General features: G+C 45.0%; 1 protein-coding gene across 3 annotated transcripts in view; it reads right to left on the bottom strand.

Moving 5' to 3' along the window:
- bcl11ba (BAF chromatin remodeling complex subunit BCL11B a) overlaps window positions 1-18807 on the bottom strand; it is a 58202-nt gene that overhangs the window by 32619 nt on the left and 6776 nt on the right. For all 3 annotated transcript variants that reach the window (XM_045207556.1, XM_041848123.2, XM_041848124.2), the window contains exon 2: window positions 8158-8658. In XM_045207556.1, the coding sequence (XP_045063491.1) occupies window positions 8158-8658 (501 nt within the window). The remainder of the gene's footprint in view (window positions 1-8157; window positions 8659-18807) is intronic.

Genomic DNA, 18807 nt, shown 5'->3' with positions numbered 1-18807 from the left:
CTTCTCTTTCCTAGCAGAGAGAATGTATAATAAGTCTGTTAAGTTATTTTAGACTTGAGGGATGGATGGGCTTGTAGTGGAGTTACAGCAAGTTAGCACGGTTAGTGTGCTGATGACCAAGTGTGTATGTGTGTGTGTTTGTGTGTGCATGCTTGTATGTGTGCGTGTGTATGTGTGTGCATGGATGTGTGCTTGTGTGTGTGATTAGAGAGCTGGCTGAGGCTAATGGCTGTTTGGCTGTTTGGCTCTGGAGCGAGGTAATGAACCTGTGATGTGAGGGGGGTGATGAGAGGAGAGAGTGAGAGAATGTATGAATATGCATGAGGCTCACTGGCTTTGATGATTAAAGAAAATTTTAATATTTAAATGAGTGCATGCAAAGTGATTAACTCGAAAAAAGGCAACGAGGCAAAAATCTAAAAAGGATTTTGAAGATGCTAAGAAGTACATAAGATGCAGCTTTCCTTTTTATGGTCTATTAATGACTAAAACTATTTTCCCTGCTTTCTCTCTCCTCTTTTTTTCATCTGTCTTTGGAGCCGGTCCAGGAGGCAGGATTTAGAGACCATTTCAAACCCTGTATAAAGGTAGCACTTTCCTGGGTTTGGAAGTAGTGGATTAAGGAGGTGGAGAGGAGAGGGTGAAGAAAACAACATTGAAAAAAGAAAAGCAATCCGAGTGCATCTCACCAAAGGGGTCTTCCATTGCAGCGTGTAAGGCCAGCTAATCGCTGCAGGAGCAAGTCTCTACACAAACAACACAGCCCAGGCTGGCCAATCCATTACCGATTAGTGCAGGCGTCACTTGCAACAGCCGCCTATGTGTAAGCATGTTTGAGTGTGATTGTCTTTGTGTGTTTACGTGGGCTACTGCAGGCTTATACTGAGAAAACACAGGCTGGCTACTGACAAGAAACAAGCTCTAGAAAAGATTGGCTCATTACAAAGACAACTAATACAGCAGACATGGATGGTAATTGGAGATTTTGATCAGAGTAAAATGAATCCGCCCTAGCATCTCTGAAGATGTGTGGGTTATTGATACCACCATCGGTATTTTAGATCAATCATACAGAAGACTAAAGATTCAGGCTGACGGTTAATGTTTGTACATGCCTGAGCGTGTGTGTGTGTGCGCGCGTGTGAGCATGGCACTCTGAGCCCGAGCTTGGCAACCCCAGCAGCTGATTAAATATGCATCAGGTCTTCATCTGACACTTTATTTGAAATGCATGTGAACAAAACCCCACTCATCACAACTTCGCCAACAGCACTACCTAACGAGGGAGGAGAAATGGAGGGAGAGAGCGAGAGAGAGAAAGGAAGAACAGATAAACAGTGTGTGCGAGCGTATGTGAGTGAACGGCTCGCAGAAGAGAGAGAGGGAACGGAACGAGACAAAAGTGGGCAATTACCACTTCAAAAAGGGGCAGCTCGGTTCCAGACACTCGTGGCTTTATTGAAACAACAGAACAACAAGAGAACCAGCCCTGGTAATGGCTCCAGAGCAGTGCATTAAATCAAACACACATTGACTCCCAGGCCTGATTTCCACACATCGATCCTGGCACAGCCACAGCTCCACGCCACAACGTACACAGCTACAGTACGACGTCAAGCCTTAATTAGTAAAAAAATACAAACATGTGTAGTGTTATGGAAACAGGTTTTTAATGTTTTACTGTGCGTGTTGTGTCATTATTTATTTATTGTAGAGGTGTGTGTGTATGAGGGTGTGTGTGCGTGCGTACATGCGTACGTGTGTGTGTCCTCAAGGCATAGAGGACATTTGATGTATCATCTAGAGACTCTGTCCCTGTCATCTTTGAGATTATACTGGCCTTCCTACCAACACTGTAGTACAAGTCACTCAAATACTGTTGCCTTTTCCAATATCCACATTCACTCTATGAATATTGCACTAAGATATTTAAATACATGAATATGTATTTAGAAAAAAAAGGGAGTGAGTGTGAACAGGTGTGTCTGTCCTTTGAAAAAGAAAAGGAGAGCTGCACACTCTAGGAGCTCAGATGCAATCATTTAATAACCTAATAACCAACGTTTCGACAGACAAGCTGTCTTCATCAGGGTATAACCGCTGTGTGTTTGCACAAGTGACGCAACAAAACCACATAGCCCATCTGTGTGTTTGTGATTGAGAGAGAGAGAGAGAGAGAGAGAGAGAGAGAGAGAGAGAGAGAGAGAGAGAGGGGGGAAAGGAAGAGAAAGAAAGAGAGCGAAAGATAGATGTGCATCAGGATGCACCCACAAAACTCCACCCCTCCACTCCTCCCTCCTGAAAGAAGAAGACGTAGTCTGAGGGTTAAAACAGCCAGTGAACACATCAGTGAGATGAGCAGCTGAGGTGTGATAGGAGGCTGACAGACCGGGCAGACAGCTGGCATGGGGAGCATTTCTGATGCAACACCACTCTCTGGGCATGGTCTCAAATATAGGTAGGCAGGAAGTGTGTGTGCATGCATGTTGCCAGGTGTGTGTGTGTTATTGCGTAGCCATCAAACTGAACTGTGTTTGAAGTGAACCAGCCCTTGGAGACGTAGTGTATGGCGGCACCAAGGGAGAGGTAGCAGCCGTGTCAGAGCTAAATATCTTTATAAATTTAGCATGTCTTATGAAATATTCAGGGGGGGGATCTGGTGAGAGAGAGGTCAGATATAACTCCCACCAGCACCTGTTAGCCTGTGAGTATAAACCTCTCAGACTGATTCCAGACCTGCTTAGAGGCCAGACGGAGGAGGAACACTGGACCAATGTGTGTCTGTGGTGAGACAGACAGACTGTAACTCAATAACAGCAACTCACGTACCAGATATCTGACGAGTGAAACGTTGTGGTGTATACTATGTGTATCAAACCTGTGTGGTAGAATGCTGTTGTGTGTGGCAGCACTGGAGTGTGTGTGTGTATACTTCACATACATGTTTAGGGTTGATCTTTCCATTGATTGCACTGCATGAAAGACAGCTTTTGTATCAGACACCTTAGACAGTCCAAACAGTGATCTCTACAGATACAGTACAGGGCTTCTGCCATCTCTCTCAAAGCAACAAATGGGACACTATGTGCTCTCCATTTCCCCATAACAAAATCCTGTTGGTTCCAGGCCAAATCCTGTTCCTTCTCTTAAATCTTGGTGTGCCACCAAAAGTGCTCCCCCTTCAATCTTGGTGCGACACCAAAAGTGTTCCTAAAAGCTTGCCTTTGCCACTCTGCCAAACCGAAACCAAACATAGCAGGTAAACACTCAGTTAAAAACATCTACTGTACAAACACACACACAGTGTGTGTCAAGCAGCAACACGTCAGCCTAAGAAGGTAGCTAGCTAGCGAGGCATCTGACTGCTGAGAGTGGCTGTGGCCCATTTTCACAGTGTGCTTTTCCTCTCCTGTCCAACTGGCCTTAGTTAAAATGTCTGAATGAAACCCTGGATGACAAGTGTTTAAGAGCTGCACACCACAGTGTCAGGTGCTGCTCTACCATCCGCTCTGATGAGGTGAAAGTAATGGAGTGGGAATCTTTTCTCTCTCTCTCTACCTCTTTACTGCTCACACCTTCCATCTCTCACTATTGCTCTCCTGCTCTTACTTGATCCTTCTCTATTGCTCTTGTGGTCCCTCCTTCGCCCTCTCTCTCGCTCTCTCCTCTGCTTCACTTTCTCTCTCTCTCTCTCCTGCTCTCTCTCTCTCTCCTGCTCTCTCTCTCTCTCCTGCTCTCTCTCTCTCTCCTTCACTCTCTTTCTCTCCTCTTTAATCTCTCTCTCTTTCATAACTGAGCTTGGTCCTTACCTACCCAAACTGTCACAATGCCACAGCCAGGGGCTTATGGGTAAAGTGACTCTGTCACCTGAATGTCTCGGAGCTATGACACCTCCTCACGGATCTCACAACTCCCAACGTCCTCAACTCTCCTCAACACTCTTACATTCTCAAGTTTGGTGACTAAGCTGCAGTACAGTCCCTTAGCTCCGGGACGGAATATTAACTGCATGACACTTTCATCCTTATAGTATTAAATATGGCCTTTTGAGACTAAAGTCTATTAAGACCATATAAGCCTATTCAAAAGGGCCACATGAAATGGTATGAATGCATAGCACACATACCATGAGGCTGATTAGTTTGGAGATGGGGTAATTTGGTTCCCTTATCCAATGGAACGCCCATTGATTGTACTTACGTCAGAAGAGGTAAGAAATAGCGCCACTCCAATCTCCCCTCATCACTCTCTCCCCGAGACCTCCAATTAATGTGCAATTAAATAACGACAGGACAGGAAGGACTTAAATGCTCTCTCTCTCTCGACAACTCACTCACTCATTCACTCACTCACTCACTCAAACTATTAAGGGGTGGAGGTGGAGACGGTGGGGACTTTATATAATTCTCTCAGCCTCCCTCCCTTCCCTTACATTGTGATCGCTTAATGACATACAATTGACCAGCTCAGTGCAATCTGACAATCGGGGTTATTTCCACTAGCATTCCCCAGGCGAGAGGCTCTCTCTCTCTAGGTGTTGACCTGGTCGAGCGACAGGGTAGGTGGCTGTGTCCCAAATGGCACCCTATTCAATATATAGCACACTACTTTTGACCAGGGGCTCTGTACACTCCCCCAATCAGCCTCTGTCTCACACTGTGTTCTCTCTCTCTCTCGCTCTCGCCCATAGCGGTGTCTCTCCTAGCCCCGAGCTATAGTGGGAATGTCATATTTTGTTTAATTAGGGTCTATTAAACATAATTAAATTGCGCTGAAATTGAAGACAGCTAAGTGGCAATATAAGGTGGTCGCTGAGCAAGGCTCCGTGTCCTGCTGATACCGGAGCGTCAGAGAAATATTGAATTAAACCCTGGAGTGGTTCCTCTTCCATGGCTGTCCTATATATTCATAGATAACATTGACTTTCCTTACAGCAGGCCAGGGTAGGGGAGGAAGAGAATGCTCACTGTAAAGGGAATGGAATATGAGGTGTTGCAGGTGTGGAGGACATTTCTCTACTGTAAGCGTTTTTTTCTTTTACGTTTTTTTCTCTTCTCTATCTTTCTTCCCCCTTGATATGTATTTTGGAGATCAAAGCGGTTGCGTTTTGTTTTTTTAATCAACAGCCTGAAGGGAGGAGGCGTTGGGTTGTTGTGTGTAATACTACGCTCTGCTTTCGGATATTCTCAGTGTTACGTTTCATCCCCAGGTATACTAAATAAAAAAGAACAGGCTAGGTCTTCTCAGCCTACTGTACTGCAAACACACTCAAGATGGATGGTGTTTATCACAAACACAAGACAAGAGAAGAGAACAAAAGAAGAGCCGTGATGTGTCACATGACAGGAAGTGATCACTAAGACCTGGCCCCTCCCCTTCCTGTGTGAGAGCTGTCAGTCACAGGGCAGGTAGTGTGGTGATGAGATGGGGTCTGATGGCTGGGTGAAGCAGGGGAGTGTACAGCCTGTCAAAACAACCTTGCTTTGTCTGCTAGGAAGTCTCCTCTCTCTCTCATCCAGACACACAGGAACACATCAAACTGCTGTTTGGACGTGAAGACTCAACAGAACAGCGAGAGGAGAGGTCCTCAGAGCACAGAGACTGATAATGTTGTTCTGTTCACAATCAGCTGCTACTATCACTGTGGAAGCTGGAAAACCTCCCACACTCCTCTTTTACGCTCTCTCTCTCCCTTCTCTCACTCCCTTTTTCACCACTAGAAGATGACAGATGGATATATTATATTAAAAGAGAGAGAGAAAAAAACAAATTCATAAAAAATGATCAGTGCTTGGAGAGCAAAGATACCACTTCTATTTTTAAAAAGCAAGCTCGCTGAGAGTATGAGTGTGTGTGTTTCTTCCTTTTCCATTTCACGTTGAGAACAAATGGAAGTGGAAAGGTTTAGCATAAAAGAATACTTTACCCTGCTGGGAGGCAATTATGAATGGTGGTCGGCTGCAGGCTTGTGTTTAGCCCCATGCACAAGCTGACATTCAAGCTTCTTAATAACTTTCTGAGGACACCTCCTCCTCTCCTCCTCGCCCTGCTTTCTATCCCTCACACCCCATTCTCTCTCTCCCTCTTTCTCTATTCAAATGTATTTATAGAAAACCTTAATATGATTTACATAGGCACATTTCACCTGGCCTTATTTTAATCCTCCTGTTATAATTTATGGGTTTGATTTCTAAAATATGCTTGAAATTAAATGCTAGCTAAAATAACTCATTTTTTAAAATAATACTTTTAATATTTTGCTTTGAAATATTTAATGTGTAAATTGCAAAAGACTGTGGGGGGAAATTAGAAATATTAAATGTTATTGCTGTAGTTTAATTTACTATTGGTGATATACACATCCAATTTAACCTCGAATATGTTTTTCCCTTTTAATGTGAAAATTAGTTCTGTTACTAAAATAAATATTGTGCAATTTAGATTTTTCACAAGCATAATTGAGCTGATTTCACAAAAAGACTACGCACTAAGATAGTTGTTTATAATATATGTATATAACATAAAATAAACAGTGTATACAAATATGAATATTAAACCCCCTTAACATGACCTCAAATTAACAATACCAATCAATTAGTGCACATGCCTGAGTTCACTTCCCAAGGCATGCTGTACGCACCAGCTGTGAGATGTCATTAAGTAGTGGCCTATTTGCAACCTATCATGTTTTGCTCCTTGGAGAATAAGAGTATAAAATGAAAAAATTAAGATCAAGCTTCAATTTAAGACATATTTTGAACAAGCCTCAAATTACCATATCAAATATGAAATTGCTGTAAAAAATAAATAAATACATATCTAAACAGTTAAATTGCACAGGGAGCTGCTGAGGAGTGCCTTCTATGGCAGAGAGGAAGGGACGTTCTCAGAGGTGTACAGAGACACGGTGGTAAAATATTGATAAAGTTCCAGTAAACACTAGTGTTTTACTGCACCGGCCAAACCGCAGAGCCACACACTTTGGTGTGCAGGAGTACACACACAGTCGCAGACTTGGGAGTGCAGGAGTGAACATACTGAAGTCTCGCACTCAGTGCAGAATAGCATTGTTGAGTTCTAAAATATTACAGAGTAGCTATCAATCCTTTGTTTTATTTATTTTTTAAACTGCATTTGAGGCAATATGAAAATATTCAGATAAACCTTTACATGTGTTCTTTGTCTCCAATGAATACCAGTCTGACTGAGGAAGCAGTGTGGAGAAGCATGGTGGCTGACGGGTCATTTAGCCACTTCCTGATTATTAGGAGACGTGAGGTATCGTGGCGATGGTGGTGAGGAATAAATTGTCTTTGCTGCCTCTGGTTAACTTCACAAATAACGATTGCAGAAAGAAGGAACGGAGAAGGACGACAGAAAGAAGAAACTGAGGAAAGACAAAAAGACAAATAAAAGCTGTAATGATGAAGACTTAGTGAGTCGGTGTCATAAGCCGCTCCCCTGCGTTGGTTTCTCCCGGTAACTTTGTCCATCCCAGAACATTAATTTATTTTATGAGACCCATTTCCCGCTGGGTTTCTTTGTGGAGGACTTGACTTGGCTGTTGTGAAAGATAACTATCGAGGAGAGGAGCTCCCCCCCATGCCTCCAGCTGGTCTAAACTAAACTGCCTCTTTACCCCACTGAATAGGAAACTAGCTCTGTTTTTCCTTTTTTTTGCCTATATAAATCTTAATGAGCTTTTCACCTTTTAAGCAGATGGCTTAGGCTGGATTTCTCCATGAGAGTAGGGGTGAGTCTCTGTCACGTTTTGCACAATTTGTTTCAACTAGCCGAGTCCTTGAGGGGGTTTTAGGGCTTTGAGTGGGTAATGTGCTGTTTCTCCTCTCTCCTCTGTCCTCTCTCTTCGCTCTGCACGGCACCCGCTTGCCCTAATGAAATCAGCTGAAGGAAAAAACATCTCTCTCTCTCTTTCTATCTCACTCTCTCCCCTTTCTCTTTCTCTATCTCTCTCTTTACACTCTCTCGCTCTCTCTCATGAGGGGCTGAGGACTATCACAATCTCAACAGGAAGCCCCTGTCTGACTGCTACAGAGGTAAATGAGAGGAGAGATAGTGTGTGTGTGTGTGTGTGTGTGTGTGTGTGTGTGTGTGTGTGTGTGTGTGTGTGTGTGTGTGTGTGTGTGTGTGACCTACCTGCCAGAGCACTCTCCTGCTTGGGGCAAATTCCTTTGGTGGGCGTCACCATCAGCCTCTCGTCCTCTTCCTCCTCCGGTGTCACCTGGATTCCGATTTCCACCGGTTCCACCACTTTCCTCAGCTGGCTGTGGCTGTGGCGACCCTGGTTCTGCTGCTGCTGGTGGGGCGGGGAGGGGCTGCTGCGGTCGGCGGCCATCTTGTCGTAGCAGCCGGGGCCTTGCAGCAGGGCCTGGCACTGCTTCTTCTTGTGCTCGATGAAGAGCAGGATGTCTCCCAGGGGGAAGTTCATTTGACACTGGCCACAGGTGAGCAGGTCGTGGTCTCCCGGCCCCATGGCCAGGCTGTCGGATAGGCTGGGGTCCAGCAGGGCCGGGTGGGACAACAGGGGGTGGGGGTGAGGTTGAGGGTGGGGGTGAGGTTGAGGGTGGGGGTGAGGTTGGGGTTGGGTGAGGGAGTCAGACACGGACAGTCCGCCGTCCACATGGTCAGCCTCCGCCGCTGAGAGAGAGAGAGAGAGAGAGAGAGAGAGAGAGAGAGAGGGGGGGGGGTTATTATAGATAGTTTGATTTGTTCTGTGGAACTGTAGAACAGAGCTCTGGGTTATAGCAGGGCTTCCCAAACTTTTTCACGCGGGGCCCCCCTTCCAGCATGCACGTGTCACGTCTATTTCTATGGGCACAAGCACTGTTCATGACACAAATTGTTCACACCGCTCTAATTTTGCAGGTTTATAGCTTATTTCCTGCAATTCTACAAATGTTTGTCATTGGCTGCAAAGAAAATGTTGCACGTTTTAAAGCAAATTTCCTTGCAATTCTATACATTTTGCCATGTGTAATGTGAATTCATGTGATATTTGAGTGACAAAAAAATTACAACGATATCTATGGGCTAAAAAAACCTAAATAAAAAAACTTTAGATGACATGGGCTAGTTGATCTGGACATTTCTGACAAGTTATAAATAGCTCTCTAATGTATGGAATGACTAACATGACAAGAGGAACTGATGATGCACTACCCAATTTAGAAATTGCACCTTGTGCATTCCACTATTACAACTTTCAAGAGTAAGTTTAAAGCCGGACTGAGTTCCTTTAAAAAATATAAATAATAAACCAAATTTGGAAGGGGGACTTCCGCGTCCCCCTTGCCGACCCCTGGGAACCACTGGGTTATAGGACTCTGTCAGCACTGCTGTGGAGTCAGTGCTTTTCTGTTCTCCCTGATTACTACAACAACCACACACCTGGCAGAGCCCTCCCTGAGTGTGTCAATTCACACTCACACACACACACACACACACACACACTCACAGAGCAGCGAGTGGAAGACATTTTGATAAATCTGCATGTGTGGGTCTGGGGGGCCAAGTAGAAAAGTCAGAGCTATTAATATACAGCAGAGAACTGGAGACGATGGGAGAGAGAGAGAAAATGAGGCATTGGGATAAAGAAAAAGAGAAAGAGGAGAGAGAAAAAAGAGACTGAAAGAGAAATAAAAGCAAGATAATGAGAGAGTGGGAGGAGAAGTGAGGGTGAGACATATCCACAGAGGGGGAGGAAGAAAAAGAGAGGGAGCAAAAGAATAAGAGACAGGGTGATGGAGAAGGAGAGAGAGAGAGGGGGGTGTATTTGCCACGACCACGAAAGCCCTGCAGATCTTCTGGCTGATTCTGTCACCTAGATAAACAGAGACTCACAAACCAAACCACAGAACCCTGCCCTCTACTCCCTCTCCCCCTTCCTCTCTCATTGCCTACATTTTGAAATATCATCCTCACCTTTCAACAAGCGACTACAATCGCCTCTTTGTAGTCCGAGGCTCTCGCTCGGTGTTGCCACCTTCCATTCTTACAATAAGCCAGAGATGAAGAAAACCTTTCTGACTGCCACTTTTCGCTGCGCCTCTTCGTCGCTCCCTGCTTCCTTTGCCTGTTTCTCTTCACCCCGCTGACCTTAGCTGGCTAGCACTTCTCTCAGACACATGCCAACTTCAGCCAGCGCTGTGCTGTTGTTCGTCAGGCTTTGAGCTGCGCTGAGCAGAGCGTCTCTCTCCTGTACTGTACTACTGTGCTGTTTTGTACTGTGGTGCTCAGGTTCAGGTTCATGTGTGCAGAGAGCATGTTTGTAGATACGTGGGGCTGTATATAAACTGTGATGCTATCGCCACGGCAATCATAGCTGAGATGTTATCCTCACACACACACCAGCGGCGCAGGGTAAAAGGGAGGGAGGGAGAGAGAGAGAGAGAGAGAGAGAGAGGGGGAGAGAGAGAGAGAGGGAGAGGTCTCATGGAGAGAGAGAGAGAGAGAGAGAGAGAGAGAGAGAGAGAGAGAGAGAGAGAGAGAGCGGAGTCAGGGAGAGACATAAAGTGGTACGCAGAAGAGAAGCTGGGGATGAGGACAGAGGTAAAGACAGGTTGAGAGAGAGAGAGAGAGGGGGAGAAGGAGGGATGGGGGGGGTTGAGCCACTGATAAAAAGAGGTAGATTTCAAAAGCAAGGAGAAAAGATTGAGGTAGTGTGAGCCCCTGGCACGCTGCTCAGGTATCCCTGTTTACATGTCCCCCAGGACTCTCACTCTCCTCCACTAATTTTAGATGATGGATCACCAGCAGGCTGTGCATCCTTCTGCCATTTGTATAAGCTCCAAATTATAAATGCAGACAGATCTGTAATGTCAAACTGAGCAAAGGCCTCTGGATATATGATCGCACCTTTAGCATGTGTTTATTTTGCTCATGTTTATTTTTAACAGAAACAGCCATATTGGGCTAAAAACATCATCCTCAATTATTACCACAGTCAAAGCGTATATAGGACATTCATTGAATGGAAATTCAGTGTTTGATTTCATTAAATTGTATTAAATATTTATACATTTAATATTATACATTATTATTATGAACTAACATACCTATGGTCCCTGTAGAAAAACAATTAATTTGTATTTTATTGCTTTCCTGTGATGTAAAATAGCCATTGCCTGATCAAGGAAGGATAACCCTGTAGTGGAGGAGATGAGGACAGGAGTGACACTTTGCTTTGGCTTCTCTTTTCCAGCATCATATCTAGATGCATGTAGCATTACTGTTCACATGCAACCATTGTGTTGTATGATCATACTCAGGAGGATAACATCAGCTGTCTGTCTGTGTGTGTGTGTGTGTGTGTGTGTGTGTGTGTGTGTGTGTGTGTGTGTGTGTGTGTGTGTGTGTGGTGGCCTGATCATAACGTCCCCCCCCACACACACAGAGTGCCGAGGTGCCCTGCAGGCATAGGCAGGCCATCTGTGCATCAAATTAAGCTGCAGTGGTTATCCTATGTAAATGAACAGGCCACAGAGATCAGCATTCACACACAGCTATAAACAATAGTGCTATCAGGCGCTCTACAGACCCAGTTGACCATCCCAGGCCTCAGCTCCTCAACACTCCATATGGAATATGACGGCCTGTTGCTTAATGATGTTTGGTGAATTAAAAAAAAACGAGCAATATTTGGACATTGAAGACAATTGAAGATAATGTTGTATTTAAATCCCATTTTCCTTTCAGTGACTAAAGGTGTGCTAAATGCAACACCTCACATGAAGTGAGTCTCAGAGTGGTAGTCACAAGGATGAGTGAGACAAACGTGCGTAGTGTATGTTGCGGTCCTCACTTTGCATTGCATTGTGGGGAACTGCGGTCAATTTCCTGCTGTGAGGAGAGAGGTGTGTGTGTGACATCAGGAAGTGACTGCAGACAGCCCAAAACACCGATCAGGGTCTGTGAATGTTGCTCTCTGATTTACCCTGAGAAGGTATGTGTCAGAGCACTCTAAATATTGCTGCCAGAAGGGTTTGGGTCTTATAGACTACAGAAGGACATCAGTGGTGTTAAGACTGGGCTGACCAGGCCTTACTCTGGACTCTAGAAGATTGGCATGAGTCAACAAACGGACACTGTCAGATTGTGTGGGATTGGATCAGTGAACTGTGCTAAGATTCTAGGACAGTCTATGATGCCGTCTGCACACACACACACTGTTGTCCATGGCACCCCTTTCCTACCACACCCGATAACCATGCTGTCACCTAGGTAACATTACGTCTCATCATTCTCTCTGATCCCTCAACAAATATTTCCTATAATTCCATTAGAGCCGCAGAAATGTCAAATGTTATTCATCTTCATCCAGCACACTCCGCAGAGAAAGGAGGGGTGCGTCGCATTAGCACCCTATTCCCTATATAGTGCACTACTTTTGACCAGAGCCTCGGGCTCTGGTAGTGCACTATATAAGGAATAGGGTGCCAATTTGGACACAGCCTACAGATTAAGGGACACGAGGGAGAGAGAGAGAGACAGAGAAAGAAAGTCAGAGAGCGAGAGCGAGAGCGAGAGAGAGAGAGAGAGAGAGAGAGAGAGAGAGAGAGAGAGAGAGAGAGAAAGAGAAGGTGATATGTCCATAGTGGGGTTGAAATATAACTTCTACCTGCAGTATAGAGCATATACTGAGATATATACAGTTGGCCTAATGCAAACTGAAGACTCAATGTATTTGACTTGTATTGAAGTCAGTGGGTTTTTGAGAAGAAAATGTCAGTTTGTTTTCTATCTGACATATTCTCTGTGGTTTTTCTCTCCGAGACGCATAATTAGCAGGTCTTGATGAGGTGGGTAGGTTGTTGCTCAAGATGTGGTCTCTATGCAAATGACAGATGTGAAGGCAGGAAGGAAGAAACTCCTGGCCTAATTGACCTAATAAGGCTAGTTGAGTCTGAGGGGACATTGGTAAAAAGTAGAGCTATATACTGTAGGAAATAGGGTGTCATTTTGGGACATAGCCTGAGTCAGAGAACCTACTAATGGGGTTTCTGTTAGCGGGTGTAAAGCACAAAAACCCAAAGCAAATTGAGCGTCTAAGAATGAACGACAAGCCAAAATGGGACGGAAGCCTTCACTATCCAGCAATCAGTCAGCTCATCTTTTTTAATTTCAGAGAAACTCCATTCAAAGTGTTTCTCCCAAAGGAGAGTGAAATTGCTGCTGACAGGTATCTGGCCAATCAGATTGTCCGTCTCGCTGGCGAGCGGCGAGCCCAGAAAAAAGGCAGAGTTTGGTTATATAATACAGCCCGAGGAGTGTGTCGATATTCTACGCTAACTTTTGCCATGGTCATCATCAGGCAGAGGAGAGAAGAGGGATTTCATGTTAATATCTTGGGGTAAAGCGTTCCGCCGCTTACCTCCTCCATTCCGTTTGCCCTCGCTCCTCGCTACAAACACACACTTTTAATAAAGTGAGACTGTTCACATTTTCCACACTGCAAATAAAACCCTGAAGATAACAACTCCCTATTCACACACAAATGTGATAACGTTTAAACTCTAAAATGCATTTCAACTCTCTCTCTCTCTCTCTCTCTCTCTCTCTCTCTCTCTCTCTCTCTCTCTCTCTCTCTCTCTCTCTCTCTCTCTCTCTCTCTCTCTCTCTCTCTCTCTCTCTCTCTCTCTCTCTCTCTCTCTCTCTCTCTCTCTCTCTCTCTCTGACAGTCAGAGGTGGCTAATTAGAGAACACACGTAACTTCTGACTGATTTCATATTGTTTTTTACTGCCGCCATATAAATCATGAAAGCTCCTCTAATTCTGTCCAGATAGAAAGATCTGCTCTGTGCCAATTAAGACCATTCATAGTGGTGCTGCTACATGTGCAACATGGAGAAGGAAGGAGGGAAGGAGGGAATGGGTCTAGGGTAGGAATGAAAGCCGGGGAAAATACCTAATCAAACTATAAAAGACAGTTTACTGTTTGTTCACTATTTCCCTCCGTGCCACGCTATGCCACGCTATGCCACACCGTGGCAGGCGGCTCTCAACAAGGCTGCATGTTTGCGGCTGAGACTGCAGACAGTGCCACCACACACACACACACACACAGACACACACATACGCAAACACACACAACATGCCAACACACACGCCAACACACACACACTCTCTCTCACAGAGACATAAAGCACAAACACATTCACACACAAATACAGACGTACAGAACGCACACCTGCCTGGCATACGCACACAGAAAACAACTCTTAACTCACATACCTCCCCTACCCCAACGTATTGTCACCCTAACCAATGTTCACCCAACCTCAATAAAACTGAGGAAGAGCCCTGTCAAACTTGACAGTTATTATAGACACACACACACACGCTAGGCCTAGATACACATACAAACACTTAAGACAAATATTCACACTTCTCCTGTAAATATACACACACACAAACAGGCCCAGAGCGCTTTGGCGAGGTCCACAACCAGACACCCAGGCCTGGGTTCACACACTGCTTCGCTGGCTCCACAACCAGACACCCAGGCCTGGGTTCACACACTGCTTCGCTGGGTCCACAACCAGACACCCAGGCCTGGGTTCACACACTGCTTCGCTGGGTCCACAACCAGACACCCAGGCCTGGGTTCACACACTGCTTCGCTGGGTCCACAACCAGACACCCAGGCCTGGGTTCACACACTGCTTCGCTGGGTCCACAACCAGACACCCAGGCCTGGGTTCACACACTGCTTCGCTGGGTCCACAACCAGACACCCAGGCCTGGGTTCAAACACTGCTTCGCTGGGTCCACAACCAGACACCCAGGCCTGGGTTCACACACTGCTTCGCTGGGTCCACAACCAGACACCCAGGCCTGGGTTCACACACTGCTTCGCTGGGTCCACAACCAGACACCCAGGCCTGGGTTCACACACTGCTTCGCTGGGTCCACAACCAGACACCCAGGCCTGGGTTCACACACTGCCTGACTGGGTTAACAACCAGAAAGCCACTCTCTCTAACCAACCATAATCACACAGTACATATCTGAGTGGGCTTCAAACCAGAGGGTACATATTAAACATCTCACAGAGTAAATAGCTCTCTCTCTCTCGCTCTCTCTCGCTCTCTCTCACTCACTCTCAATTTTCTTTCTTTCCCACAAACACAGACATACACAATTTCTCCCTCTTAAACACACACAAGCACACTTTTACTGAAGCATTTGTCACCAATGAGCGTGACACTTTAAGTGCTTCTGGTACAAGTCTAGCAGGTATGCTACTTGGCCTGATATTTCAATGCTAAATGGTAACACATACACATAAAGCATAAAACCTACATCGCATGGTTTAAGGTTAGCTTAAACATTTATGTGTCCAGACCAACTAGCTCTTGCAGCCTCACGTCAGAAGTTGTTGCAAACGTCACATTTCAAAGTGTTTCAGGTTAAGTTTAAGCATTAACTCCGAACGGTTAAGGTAAGGGTTAAGGTTTCTATCGCTGGATTTGAACAGAGGCAGATGCTTACATCCATCCGCCATCCCCGTCAACAACACCCTATCAAAACCGAAACCTACTTGAAGGTAACAGCTCTCACTGTTGCCCCTAGTGGCCAGTCTCCACATCATCTCCCGATGTCCACAGACATGGATGGACTTCGAACACTGACTTGCATCACGGGTGACCTGGCTGGTCCAGACACAGCTGCAGCCAAGATCACACACACGGTAAGAAGTGTGTGAATGGAGTTGTTAACATTAAGTTTTGAATTGGAAGTATTCTAGCAGTGGACTTTGAACACACACACATGCACACACACACATAAGTAATGAAGGTTTGATTTCAAGGTGTGTATGTGTGTATGAGAGAGAGTTTGAGATGCCGTAGTAGTAACGCTTTCCTCTGCTCTTGCCCAGCCAAGCCTGGGTTAAGAAAGAGAGAGAGAGAGAGAGAGAGAGAGAGAGAGAGAGAGAGAGAGAGAGAGAGAGAGAGAGAGAGAGAGAGAGAGAGAGAGAGAGAGAGAGAGAGAGAGAGAGAACGAAATGAAAGGAGGAGATGAGTTTCTTTCTTTCCTCCTCACAGGTAAAATGAGATTAACATAGCATAGTCTATAGGGAGACAGTGTAAGCAAGGCTAACCCTTTATCACAGCAACCTCACCAGGGAAACACTACCTCACTGAGAGAAAGAGGGATAGAGAGCGAGAGAGAGAGAGGGGGAGAGGCCTTTACTCTATGACATGTATTCACTTGTAGGCGTAAAGATAATGATGATATATTGGATATGGTATACCCCAGGACTGACACCTTGAAATCCATGCCGTTGTGGCATAGGCTGGAGAAGGAAAACTGAACACACAAATATACAGTAGACACATTTATATGTGCAGTCACTGCCATATACAGACTGCAGAAGACAGATAACTCGCAGAAAGACACACAGGCACACACACGCACACACACACAGAGAGAGAGCTAAGAGACAGGAACTTTACACACTTGTCGGTATGTTGTCCAGTGGATCCAGCCCAGCTGTGGACGGAGCAGAGCGTCACACACTGTTAGAGCACTATAGAGACCCAGGGAGTGTTGTAAATCAGTCTGTGAAAACTCTGCATGGAGTCACGGACACGGCTGAGACCTAACCGGAACACTACACTACAGCCTGAACCCAGCTCTACAGCCTTCTAGATGGTGTCCCAAATGGCGCCCTATTCCCTGTTTAGTGCAATGGCCCATAGGGCTCTGGTCAAAAGTAGTGCACTATGTAGGGAATAGGGTTACATTTGGGGTGCAATCTCTGTCCTCTACCTTCACCCAACATCAAAAACACAGAGAGAAGGAGAGAGCGGGGAGAGAAGAGGAACAGAGAGAGAGAGAGAGAGAGAGAGAGAGAGAGAGAGAGAGAGAGAGAGAGAGAGAGAGAGAGAGAGACAAAGGCACAGGACACGCAGGAGGAGGAAGGAAGAGAGGAGAAGAAAGGAGAGAATATGCGAGCGTATTAATCCAAGGGACTAGGCAGACATTTTGTTAAATTTCTCTGGCGAGAACGCCTTGTCTGAGAGAGGAGAGGAGCACACCTTATGTTTATGCCTGCTTTCATTGGTTTATTTACTGCATAATGACATGCTTTCTGGTAGATACATACAGCATCTACCTAGCTAGCTACCACAATTATCTTATCATCCATCTACATTGTAGTACATACTATACGCATCTAGGTTTATACCAAATTATTCTGGAATTGGAAACATGGTGGCATCAACTGAAAACAAAACTTAAATTTTGTGTTCTTTAGAAAAAATATATAGCTCAGTAAAATAATCGAATTTGTACATTTATAATCAAATTGTGTATATATGTCAATTATCTCTTTCATCTGCAACTGAAATGGGGTTAAAGATTTTTCTCATTACTTTATAATTATCTTATAAAATGTAGATTATTAGTCATATTTGAAAGAGAGAGAAAGAGAGAGAAGGAAGGAGAGGAGGTTTGCGGATGTTGTAGGGCCAGCTGCCAGAGAGAGAGGTGTTGACAGTTGGACTCTAACCGTGGTGTGTGAATGCCGATATCATCTAAAACATCCACACTGAGAGTCGTCAAAAGGCTCACTCTAACTCCTACTACCTACCCCCATCCCCCCACGACAACACACACACATTTAGGAAATATGGTTTTCTACTCTCTCAACTCATACTACAAGTGCTGCATGCCACCCGCACACACAGCCTGAGAGCTCCCCCTAGCAGGTGGAAAGAAGCACGTCTAGAGAAAGAGTGGGAGAGAGACAGAGTCAGAGAGAGGGAGGGAGGCAAAGAGCGAGACTTTATCCCCCATAGAAAAAGGAGGTATTGAAACAGCTAACAACATGAAGTCAGACAGTGTTAAGAGATCCAGTGATGACAGACAGACAGTTCACCATCCCTAAAGTAAGCAAAACCAGGCCTCTGGCATGCAGGTTATGGAAAGAAATAGAAAGTGGGGATGGAGAAAGAGAGAGCAAGAGAGAGAGAGAGAGAGAGAGAGAGAGAGAGAGAGAGAGAGAGAGAGAGAGAGAGGGTGGAAGAGGGGAGGTAGTTTCAGTGACAGTTGGTGCTCTTCAGATGGTATTAAAAGTGGGGACATGGATGGTACAGTATTAGTAGCCTATTGAGGACATGGATGGTACAGTATTAGTAGCCTATTGAGGACATGGATGGTACAGTATTAGTAGCCTATTGAGGACATGGATGGTACAGTATTAGTAGCCTATTGAGGACATGGATGGTACAGTATTAGTAGCCTATTGAGGACATGGATGGCTTTTGGACAAGTGAACCAATGGCCATCTAATCGGGAGAATAAGTTTAGGTATGCTGCTTTCTGAAGCTATTGTCTTTTACTGAATACTGAATTATTCACTACTCTCAAGATGCTTTTTGTGTTTCTCTTTTACACACACACACACACACACACACACATGCACACACGCAGAACAACAACGCCCAGTGATGTCAGGCTTTAGAGGTAAATAGCAACACCTTCCCTAAACAACAACTAGGGATTCCTGCTCTTTCTGCTTCTAAGTTATGTGAATAATATGAATTGATCCACATAAAATAATAGTATTCACGCCTTTGTCGGAATTCGTAAATTAGGGCCACATTATAATTATTTCCAAAAACACTGTGGCCCATTATCATCATCTTGCTTTAGAACGGTTGAACAAAATGGCCCGTGGCATTCATTTAAAAAAAGTGTGTCCAGTTATTATTTTAGGGGAGAATGTATTTTTTATTCCAAACAGACCTATTGAGCTCAATGCAGATGTTAATGTTCACCGAT

Source organism: Coregonus clupeaformis, chromosome 25 (assembly GCF_020615455.1).
Source record: "Coregonus clupeaformis isolate EN_2021a chromosome 25, ASM2061545v1, whole genome shotgun sequence".
Taxonomy (NCBI): Eukaryota; Metazoa; Chordata; class Actinopteri; order Salmoniformes; family Salmonidae; genus Coregonus; species Coregonus clupeaformis.
Note: the sequence above shows the minus strand (reverse complement) of the source record. Positions and strands in the feature narration are given on the sequence as shown.